Source organism: Lytechinus variegatus, chromosome 8 (assembly GCF_018143015.1).
Source record: "Lytechinus variegatus isolate NC3 chromosome 8, Lvar_3.0, whole genome shotgun sequence".
Lineage (NCBI taxonomy): Eukaryota > Metazoa > Echinodermata > Echinoidea > Temnopleuroida > Toxopneustidae > Lytechinus > Lytechinus variegatus.
Genome location: NC_054747.1, coordinates 32,717,394 through 32,729,147, shown reverse-complemented (window position 1 = coordinate 32,729,147; position 11,754 = coordinate 32,717,394). Strand labels below are relative to the sequence as shown.

At 39.9% G+C, this 11,754-nt stretch overlaps 1 protein-coding gene and 1 long non-coding RNA gene across 2 annotated transcripts; both read left to right on the top strand.

Moving 5' to 3' along the window:
• Positions 1 to 871: 871 nt before the first annotated feature.
• Positions 872 to 1,642, top strand: LOC121419659 (skin secretory protein xP2-like). The gene has a single exon (XM_041614117.1). It carries the CDS (start codon positions 872 to 874, stop codon positions 1,640 to 1,642), a length of 771 nt encoding a protein of 256 aa, XP_041470051.1.
• A 1,551-nt stretch (positions 1,643 to 3,193) lies between these two features.
• On the top strand, positions 3,194 to 11,228 carry LOC121420828. Its single transcript, XR_005970844.1, has 4 exons — positions 3,194 to 3,427; positions 8,398 to 8,631; positions 10,148 to 10,175; positions 11,112 to 11,228. It is a non-coding gene; the product is annotated as an uncharacterized LOC121420828 (long non-coding RNA).
• The last annotated feature ends 526 nt before the right edge of the window (positions 11,229 to 11,754 follow it).

The window sequence follows — 11,754 nt, the reverse complement described above, 5'->3', positions numbered from 1 at the left end:
TTCAATACTTGGCGCCCATCATTAATGGGTAGATAATCAAGGGTTTAAAACCAGTTTTGATGCCAGCATTACCAAAGAGAAGATCAAGATGAAGTGTTAGCATTACAGGGGGTATCATTATTTTTTGGAATCCGGGGACGTCGTATCAAGTCAAGACGCTGTCCCCTGATGCAAAGAAAAAACTCTTAACGTCAGACTTTCATCTTGACCAGACTGGTGACATCAGTGTACGGGGTATAGGGGATGGGGATCATGAGGGTATAACAGGTATTTCTCACTTTCATTTTTCCGAGATTACTGATGCGTACCTTAATGACCTTACATTGAACAAGCGTGTGGTGTTTTAATCACGACCTTATACCATTAGGCCATTGTAATCTGAATGCCAGATTTTCGTCAACATTACCATAAGGCTCATTATTGTTTTATCCATCTAATGATATCACCTGACTATTCTATAGTCAGCGTCTTTCATGCAGAAAATAATTCATCATAGAAGGTCTTGCTGTTTTTTTATTATTATTGTTGCAACTTTCGATCATTATCATTACTTTTATTTTATCAATGTATAAGTTTAATCATTAACAATTGATTCGGTTGGCCTTTGCACCTGCTCCGCCTGAACGGACAATTGGTGATTATCATCATCGTTATTGTTTAATTTTTTCCAGCAGATTTCTTGTTTATATATCTTTATTGGCATATTTTTTGTTTTATTTCACTAATAAACCTTCCGGGCGAGAATATAAATATGATCCTTTCATGGATACCAGTACACTAGTGCCTTGCACCAGACAAGTTTATCCTGACGTTCTGAAGTATAGAGCTATCCTGAAGCAGTATGAAGCTGTTTATCTCATTTTTGGCGTTGATGATACTGGCTTGTGGGGAGGTCAGCAGCAGAAGTTCTTCTTCTGGATCTTCTTCTGGATCTTCTTCTGGATCTTCTTCTGGATCTTCTTCTGGATCTTCTTCCGGATCTTCTTCGGGATCTAGTGAAATGCCTGCTCCACAACCCGCTCCCGTGCCTGCTCCACAACCAGCTCCTGCACCCGCCTCACAACCTGCTCCCCAACCTGCTCCAGCACCTGCTCCACAACCAGCTCCGGCACCTGCTCCACAACCCGCTGTGGCACCTGCTCCCCAACCCGCTCCGGCACCTGCTCCACAACCCGCTGTGGCACCTGCTCCCCAACCCGCTCCGGCACCTGCTCCCCAACCTGCTCCACAACCAGCTCCGGCACCTGCTCCACAACCCGCACCGGCACCTGCTCCCCAACCTGCTCCACAACCAGCTCCGGCACCTGCTCCACAACCCGCACCGGCACCTGCTCCACAACCCGCTGTGGCACCTGCTCCACAACCCGCTGCGGCACCTGCTCCACAACCCGCTCCGGCACCTGCTCCACAACCCGCACCGGCACCTGCTCCACAACCCGCTCCGGCACCTGCTCCACAACCCGCCGTGGCACCTGCCCCACAACCCGCTGTGGCACCTGCTCCACAACCCGCTCCAGCACCTGCTCCACAACCCGCTCCGGCACCTGCTCCTGCACCAGCCCCAACGACAGGTAAGAAAGGCCTTTTTATGAACCCCGAGTACCCAAATCGATTTTACCTTAATCTCGTGAATTTGAAATGAATTCAGATCGGTTGAGAATTGCACGAGATCAGTAAAATACTGAAATTGTATTTAGATCTTAATCATTTTATTTGAATTGTTGTAGATTACCAGAAAAATGTGGGGAATTATATAGGGAGTGAATACGAGGATGTAATCCTGAGGTGGGAGATACAGACCCGACATTCAGTTACGATTGATATCTATGAATGGATTTTTTTTCCCGGGTGCTATAGTTCCCACACAATTCAAATAGCCGGAACAGATATTGATGGCTCCATTTTTAGTAAAGCGTCTTTAAAATGCAGAATAGAGAATACGTTTCGCGCTTTAATCTATTTCGTACCCCCCCCCCCCTTCCACTTCGGGGTCGGAGGGACCGCATGCGCGTCTTTCCGGTAAAGGGGTACTTTTTCGCGAGGACAAGTCCGACCCGCTAATTGTAAAAAAAAGGGGGTGAATTTGACTTTTCACCCGGAGATTTCTTTTTAAAAGGGGCTTGTGTGTGTGTTTTCTCTCTCTTTGGACTCCTGAGAAATTTGAAAAGAGGGTTATGAAATATCTTGAATATCATAGAAAAATGATCAAATCCCGGGATCAAACTCCTGAAATTCCTGCTATATAGTTTTGAAAGCACATTTAGGATTATTTCATTTTGAAAATCAAAAACAGAGTCCCCAACGATCGACTCGATAGTACGGACTTCTCGAAATCTGCAAGAGAGATAACATCCTCGGGTATTGAGGTTATCCCATTGTAATTCTGTTTACAAGTGATAACGGAAAGTAACAAATGTTGAAACTGCTATTAACAGGACTTACCATTAACAAACATTTATGTCATGAGATTTTCATTTTTTCCCTTATGACTGCATCGAGTTCTGATATCTCATTTTGAACATCAAAAGTTTTCCTAAGTTATATAGGGTTCCCACGTGACGCAATCATATTGGAGGACAAACAATAAAAACCTGTGCATCAGACCGGGGCATCAGACTATGAAAAGTCAATGTTTTCATTATTTTGGTATTGGTTTGTCCTCCATCATGACATCAGGGAACCTCTATGGTAATGACAGCTTACATGAGATGAAAGGGGGGGGGGGTGTCTTCTGATATAGGGGGTTGGAATGAGAGCTCCCCTGAGATAGGGGGTACATTGAGCAGTGGTCCAAGGCGAAAGGGGGCGTTCAGAAATATTGGCTGACATGAGATAGGGGTGCTTACATAGGGAGGGAACGAGTATAATTATAAGCCTATATGTGTATCCTAAATAACACTGAGTGGGGTGGGTTCGTACCCAAACGTAGGCCTATAGGGATGGGCTACTTTTTAAATGGTCTGCAGCTAGGCCAAGGCCTATCAGAAACGATGTCCTCTATAGATCATAACTGACAAGCATCATTTAAACAATAGACTATATTAAATTGTACGGTTAACGCATATTAGAGAAAATTCGTTTAATAAATAAATTCACTAGTGTAATCACATTCATCATTCATTAAAGGAGCAAAATACCGAGTGCAGTAGAAATCGCTACACTTTACGGTCCCCTTTGCCATTCTCCGCAGCCACACCGAGCATTACAAACTGTCCATCTGATAAGATCGTCGAGCATGCCGGTACCGGAGAATCGGCGACTGTGACCTGGCCTGAGCTGCAGACCTCTGGTTTTTCTGTGACGCCGAAGATCTTCACTTCTAAAGAGTCGGGGTCTTCGTTTCCAGTCGGTGACACGACTGTTGTTGCTACAGCCTTCGCAATCCCAGAGACTGCTGTCTGTACATTCACAGTTGAAGTCACGACTGGTGAGTTACAAATGAAATGCAGATGACAGGGATGGATCCAGGCTTCCCCAAAAGGGGGGGGGCTCGAAACTCTTTTTTCACCCACATTTTCCCCGATCGGCCGCTCAAAGTTGATTTTTGTTCGTTTCTTTGAAGGGGGTAGTCCTACAGACACTTTTTATCTTTATTCTCATGAAACAACATAAACATGTGATAACGTCATAGCCCTATTTAAAAAGTGCGAGCGCGAAGCGCGAGCCAGTTTTTCTTATGAAAATTTCGTTTATTTTGTCCTGGAAATTGAACATTCTGGGCAATATTGTGATCCTAAACAAGATGCCTATGTAACTAGATTATCACTGCGAGTGCGAAGCACGTATAATTTTAACGCCAAGCCCAGTTAATCTTAAAGTGACCTGTTACGGGCTGTTTGCAGTTAGACATGAAGACGATCTTCAACAATTAAATAATACGGGCGCGAAGCGCGAGCGAAAAATTTTGACATTGCCATGCATTCTAAGCACTTTTTGTCATAATAATAATATAGGGTATTTATATTGCGCACATATCCACCTTGTTAGGTGCTCAAGGCGCTCCATGAACGGGTAGGTATAACTAAGCACTTGACGCGAGCGCGAAGTGCGAGCAGAATTTTTTTTTTAGATTTCAGACCTCAAAACGGGAAACTTTATTCATGTTTTCTGAATCATGAAAAGGATGGGTAATTGGGTATCTTCCCACATTAATAATGCGAGTGCGGAGCGCGAGCAGAAAATTGGGACTCGATCTGTGGCGGAGCCGACCATGGACCTATTACGAACCATGATCCGACGGAATGGGATGCACTGCCGGACCCACGCCCCCTCCGGCCACCCCCTGGAGAATGATAAAGAGAATATCTGTGTGGGAAAAAATCGGGAGTGAAGTACCTTATTTCGGCTTCAGCTGTTTGTCAGATTCCCCCCCCCCCCCCCCCGCCATTTCGAAAGATCTTTAATCCGCGCCTTCTTAGACTTCATAGCTGATAAGACATAACCCTGAAATTATGAGAAATGATATTCATATTTCAATCGTTGCACTCTAAAAAAAGGTTTACCCGATATTGGGTAAAATAGGAACATGCATGTTGATTGGGTATATAAAAAATACTAATTATTTTGTAGATTTTACGAGGCAATGTTGCGTTGAAATAGCACAATATGGGGTAAAAGGAAATACCCATCAAACATGCATAATCCCTTTCTACTCAATATTAGGTAAAATTTTACTGTTTTTAGAGTGTGATAGCGGGATGTGTGGATTTAAAGGCCGCATGGTCATTCTCGATTCATACTTTCCAAATCTACCGTTTTGGGCGGTAGTCTACCATTTTTCATGCATTTTCTCTATCTATACCATTTTTTCACGCTCTTTTTAAAAGAATCTTACCCCTTTTACCCTAAATCTCCCGGGGAATTTTGATTCTTGTCATTCCCGGGAGGGGGGCGGGGCATTATGCCCCCCCCCTTAAGATCTCAGCCGCGGCGGATTGCGCGATCACAACGAAAATTTGCATGATGGTAGAGAATGACGTATTCTACGCAGTTGCATTGGTAAATTTCACTGAATTCATATATTTTTATTTTATATTAATTAATTATGGTAATTTATTCATGAAATCATACTTTTTGCTCTGATTCACTAAATAAAGCTCGTAGAATGCTACTTTTTGGTGAAAATATTCTATTTAGCATTCCTAACAGTTGTGAATGAAAAAATCTGGTACCAAGGCCGATTTCTTATGTATTTTATTGTTTTTTTCAATTTCTTATGTATTTCTCTGTTTTTTTTTACTTTTGGGTTTTTTATTGTTTTTTCGATGGAAATCGTTCCAGACTTAATTCTGACCATAAACAAGGCAAATTAATTAAGTTTAATCAGTAAAAGTAGAAATAATATACATTTATGAATTTTGGCTAATACACAATCTGCATTGGATTTGTACATGAAATCACGTTTATGAGCAATTTGGGGTCTGACATTCACTTACATAATGTTGCGTAATGTCGTAACCGCGTACCCGGGCGTCACAAATTTGGTCTCAAAATTTGCGCGAGGCTTGAAAGTAAAAAGTCAGTGACCGGCGAGGTCATAAAATTTTGCTCAGCAGATATATCGCGAAAATTGTTGGGGGGCATTATATGCCCCCCCCCCCCGGAGAATTAGGGTTAATAGACAAAATACGTTTTCACCCCAAAAAAAACTCAATATACACGACAAAATGTATGCGATAATGTTTCCCAAACTCATAAGCTCTACTTTGGACTGTGATATACCTGCATTTATATGCCTTGATTCTATGCCAATTTGTATAATACCAGGTGTTTCTGGAGGCGTAGAGGGGTACGGTTGGCTAATAAAAAAAAGTTATTTACTCGAGATCGAGAACCAGTAGAAGCTTCCCACTCATGCGCAAAGCATAGGTTCATGAACTACTCAAGAATAGTGACGGGAAAAGCGACAACTAAAAAACAGAGGATTGTTGAGACAATTCATATGTAAAGAGTAGCCATTTAATAAAGCAAAATTGAAAAAAAAATGAACTGCATTTGAAAAGAAATCTTTAAAAGAAAAATGAATATATTTGCAAACGATTAAAATTTAGTTTGCAATTTAATTTTGATTTATTTTTTAATATTATGGTATACAGCATCTTTCAAAGTTGCCATGATCGATGTATGATTATTTTTCAACGTATGTAAAATTTTGTAATTCCGAGTCGGCTTTTTGGTCGCAAGTGATTTTTGTAAATCAAACCGTTCCTCTTCTTCTCAGTTCTTCTCTTCTATTCCATTACATTCCACTCCGTTCTATTCCATTCCTTTTAATTCCGTTCCGTTCTATTCCATTCCTTTTAATTCCGTTCTGTTCTAGTCCATTCCGTTCCGTTCTATCCATTCCTTTTAATTCCGTTCTGTTCTAGTCCATTCCGTTCCGTTCTATTCCATTCCTTTTAATTCCGTTCTGTTCTAGTCCACTCCGTTCCGTTCTATTCCATTCCTTTTAATTCCGTTCTGTTCTAGTCCATTCCGTTCTATTCCATTCCTTTTAATTCCGTTCTGTTCTAGTCCATTCCGTTCCGTTCTATTCCATTCCTTTTAATTCCGTTCTGTTCTAGTCCATTCCGTTCCGTTCTATTCCATTCCTTTTAATTCTGTTCTGTCATAGTCCACTCCGTTCCGTTCTATTCCATTCCTTTTAATTCCGTTCTGTTCTAGTCCATTCCGTTCTATTCCATTCCTTTTAATTCCGTTCTGTTCTAGTCCATTCCGTTCCGTTCTATCCATTCCTTTTAATTCCGTTCTGTTCTAGTCCATTCCGTTCCGTTCTATTCCATTCCTTTTAATTCCGTTCTGTTCTAGTCCACTCCGTTCCGTTCTATTCCATTCCTTTTAATTCCGTTCTGTTCTAGTCCATTCCGTTCTATTCCATTCCTTTTAATTCCGTTCTGTTCTAGTCCACTCCGTTCCGTTCTATTCCATTCCTTTTAATTCCGTTCTGTTCTAGTCCATTCCGTTCTATTCCATTCCTTTTAATTCCGTTCTGTTCTAGTCCATTCCGTTCCGTTCTATTCCATTCCTTTTAATTCCGTTCTGTTCTAGTCCATTCCGTTCTATTCCATTCCTTTTAATTCCGTTCTGTTCTAGTCCATTCCGTTCTATTCCATTCCTTTTAATTCCGTTCTGTTCTAGTCCATTCCGTTCCGTTCTATTCCATTCCTTTTAATTCCGTTCTGTTCTAGTCCATTCCGTTCCGTTCTATTCCATTCCTTTTAATTCTGTTCTGTCATAGTCCACTCCGTTCCGTTCTATTCCATTCCTTTTAACTCCGTTCTGTTCTAGTCCATTCCGTTCCGTTCTATTCCATTCCTTTTAATTCCGTTCTGTTCTAGTCCATTCCGTTCCGTTCTATCCATTCCTTTTAATTCCGTTCTGTTCTAGTCCATTCCGTTCCGTTCTATTCCATTCCTTTTAATTCCGTTCTGTTCTAGTCCACTCCGTTCCGTTCTATTCCATTCCTTTTAATTCCGTTCTGTTCTAGTCCATTCCGTTCTATTCCATTCCTTTTAATTCCGTTCTGTTCTAGTCCATTCCGTTCCGTTCTATTCCATTCCTTTTAATTCCGTTCTGTTCTATTCCATTCCGTTCCGTTCTATTCCATTCCTTTTAATTCTGTTCTGTCATAGTCCACTCCGTTCCGTTCTATTCCATTCCTTTTAATTCCGTTCTGTTCTAGTCCATTCCGTTCTATTCCATTCCTTTTAATTCCGTTCTGTTCTAGTCCATTCCGTTCCGTTCTATCCATTCCTTTTAATTCCGTTCTGTTCTAGTCCATTCCGTTCCGTTCTATTCCATTCCTTTTAATTCCGTTCTGTTCTAGTCCACTCCGTTCCGTTCTATTCCATTCCTTTTAATTCCGTTCTGTTCTAGTCCATTCCGTTCTATTCCATTCCTTTTAATTCCGTTCTGTTCTAGTCCACTCCGTTCCGTTCTATTCCATTCCTTTTAATTCCGTTCTGTTCTAGTCCATTCCGTTCTATTCCATTCCTTTTAATTCCGTTCTGTTCTAGTCCATTCCGTTCCGTTCTATTCCATTCCTTTTAATTCCGTTCTGTTCTAGTCCATTCCGTTCTATTCCATTCCTTTTAATTCCGTTCTGTTCTAGTCCATTCCGTTCTATTCCATTCCTTTTAATTCCGTTCTGTTCTAGTCCATTCCGTTCCGTTCTATTCCATTCCTTTTAATTCCGTTCTGTTCTAGTCCATTCCGTTCTATTCCATTCCTTTTAATTCCGTTCTGTTCTAGTCCATTCCGTTCCGTTCTATTCCATTCCTTTTAATTCCGTTCTGTTCTAGTCCATTCCGTTCCGTTCTATTCCATTCCTTTTAATTCCGTTCTGTTCTAGTCCACTCCGTTCCGTTCCATTCCATTCTATTTTGTTCTGTTCTACAGACAAACCAACTATTTTGAACTGCCCCGAAAACATCGAGGGAACCCTCCCGTCTGGACAAACTAAGGTCGCCGTTGGTTGGACGCCTCCTACGGCCACATTTCCTCTTGGGCAGCTCTTCTTTGCTCCAAATTTGAATCCTGGGACCGAGTTTAGTGTTGGGAGTTCAACTGTAGTGTACACAGCAGTTGACGCTCAAGGAAACTCAGCTGTATGCACCTTTACCGTAACCATCGGTGAGTATATTATGTATACAGTCATGGAGGTAAAAAGGAAAAATGCTGCGTGTCCAGGGTTTATACAAAAGAGGATGCCCCTTTAAGCAAAATATATATATTCACATGCCCACCTCCCCCCCCAAAAAAAATGATATTAATAAATACTAGTAAATAAATAAATAAAATAATAGAAATGATAATAACCACAATAGTAGTAGTAGTAGTAACAACAATGTAATAATAATGATGATAATGATGATGATCATGATGATCATGATCATGATAATAATAGCAATGATAATGATATTGACAATAATGATGAATAGGAAGAAGAAGAGGAAGTGAAGGGAGAAAAGGAGCAAGAGTAATTAGAATAAAAGGCCATCATCAGCACTTATGAAGAGCCATTCTCCTATAATTATGTAAAATTATTTGACAAGCCCAAAAAGGGGTCTACCCCTTACCCTGGCCACTCCGTTCACCTTCGATCCATACCTGACCTGGATACAATCAATCGAATAGAAAAATGCTTACATGTGTCATAAACATAACTTTCTTTTTTGTTATACCATTCTACTTTTTTTTCTTGTTCCCCCTCCTACGCTATATTGTATTACCAATGTTAGAATCCCCTTTAACGGGAAGTTTACCCTGATGATAAGCTTGTTGTAAAAAAAATCATTAAAAAAATATTTGAAAATATTGTTGGTTTGAGGAAAATTCATTAAAAGAATAAGAAAGTTATTTGAATTTCAAGATTTCAATTTGTGATGTCATATACGAGGAGCTGTCTGTCCCCTATATTATTGAGTAAAACTTGCATAATTTCCCATTTTTAATGATTCGTGATGACTGAAAAAATCTTCTTTCAGTAGCGAGTGTGAATTAATTTTATCGGTTGATGTACTAAAGGTACAGTAACAAATTATTACACATTTTTTTTTTACTTTGGGGAAAATGGCATTTCATTGATATTTTTAATTCACGATACATGCGTAGGAAGGAAGTTGCCCGCATATGACGTCCAATGATTTTTTAAAATAATTCTAACGTTTAAAAACTTTGATGGATTTTCCTCAAACCTTCTCCAGTATATTTTTTTTTTGTTTTTTTTACAACAAACTTTTATCCAGGTTGGTAAACTGTTCCTTAAATAATGTTTAGAATACTTAATAACCTTATAAGAATCGTGTTATTTTCTTATTCGTTACTATGCATTTTTTATCAAAATTTGTATTAGATTTGTTATGTTTTCTTGTAGTCATCACCTAGTCTGCACCACAGACCCTTGATTTTCCTAATTCAGGTAGTGTATATGATGCAGACTGAAGTGGTGAGACTATAGATTCACTATGTACTGTATGTGGCTTGCTATATTTGACACAGGCAGAGAGTTTGACGTCTACATAATGTAGTCGTCACTCAAGACAGGGTATGCATGTTGTTATTAATTAGTTTCAAATGTGATATAATGATTATTATCATCGTGAATATTATCCAATTTTTTTGCCATTGTTATCAATGTCATTCTCAGCGGCTTAAAACAACAGTACGGGTAACAGGTAAGATTCGGCATGTACTCCTTGTTATGTTGATGGTGGTGTTGATAAAAATAATGAGGATGGAAGCGGTGGTGGTAGTAGTGGTGGTGGTGATGATGGTGATGGTGGTGGTGGTGGTGGTGGTGGTGGTGGTGATGGTGGTGGTGATGATGGTGGTGATGGTGGTGGTGATGGTGGTGATGGTGGTGGTGGTGGTGGTATGGTGGTGGTGGTGGTGGTGGTGGTGGTGGTGGTGGTGATGGTGATGATGTGGTAGTGATGATAGTGATGACGATGATCAGGGATGATGATGATGATGACAATGATGGTGGTGATGATAATGATGACGACGACGATGATGATGATGATGACAGTGATGATGGAAATGAGGATGATCATGAGTACGTTAGTGGTGGTGGGGATGGTGGTGAAGGTGGTGGTAGAATTAACGTTTGCAACATTTACTCATGTCACGGTGCGCTATCACGTTTTGAGTACTTTCGTAAAAACACCCTCTAATCTACGAAGAGTAGGGTTAACACTAATATTTGTACGCTGGTAAATCACGAACATTTGCAGGTTTGCTCTTATTTTTGACACGGGTCTTTAAGCACTTTCCTTAACATTTTTTTTCAAGATTTTTTATGACGTCGCAAGCCAAAATGCACCCGCAAAATAAACTTTCCTGTATTCATTTCAATTTTGCAAAGTGGTAACTTATGAAGCATTTTAATCTCCGATCGTAACTTGCCATTTTTGTTTCTGGACTAGCTACCTGTACACTCACAACAGTACTAAGGGATTGTTTTGCCTCTTAAAGCTGGAGTACTGTCGCTTTCAAATATTTTAACACATAATATCACAGAGGAAACATACAATCTTAATTAGTGCTGATATTCCTGGAAACATTCATTCTTTTCAATCATTAATACCATTATCACTTTATTTTCATTACAGGACTTGTTCCATTATTCTTGGAGTTTATTGCATCATCATTATACATCAATCATCATCTTCATCACGTCGACCTGCGCACCATATAGGTGTCACGCGCGTAAAACATTCCCCATAGACTTGTATGTTAAAATGGCACTTAAGAAAAATTCATAAAAAATAAATGTGAAATTAGAGGGTGGAATATTTACTACCATTGGATAGGATATATATCTAACATTCCATATCTGACCAGGAAAGGGTACCGTAGCCAGCTCATTTTAAAATAAATCGCCATTTATGAAGATAACTATGAATGGATCAAATTCATCAACTGAAACAGTAAAATAGCCCTAATTAGTCCGCCAGTCAAAAAAAATAGTTCCAAGTCACTTATTTATCTTCCCAATTTGGGCGAAGGAAGTTCGATAGTTACCATTTCTAGAATCAGTGTTAGATTTTGAATCATATTCATACTTTTTTGTCAATCGGCAACATCAAATTGAAAAAAAATCGAATGAGTTGGGTCGAACGAATATCTTTAGCCCTCCTGATGTAATTAGGCTCGTGGCACCTATAGAATTTTATTATTCTATCTTGGATTTTAATCATTATAGAAACAGTATGGCAGTATTGTCTCCCTCTATCACAATCTGGTGATTATACT

Bases quoted from the DNA above. Each gene is read 5' to 3' on its own strand.
- LOC121419659 (XM_041614117.1), top strand. From the start codon at position 872: ATGATACTGGCTTGTGGGGAGGTCAGCAGCAGAAGTTCTTCTTCTGGA.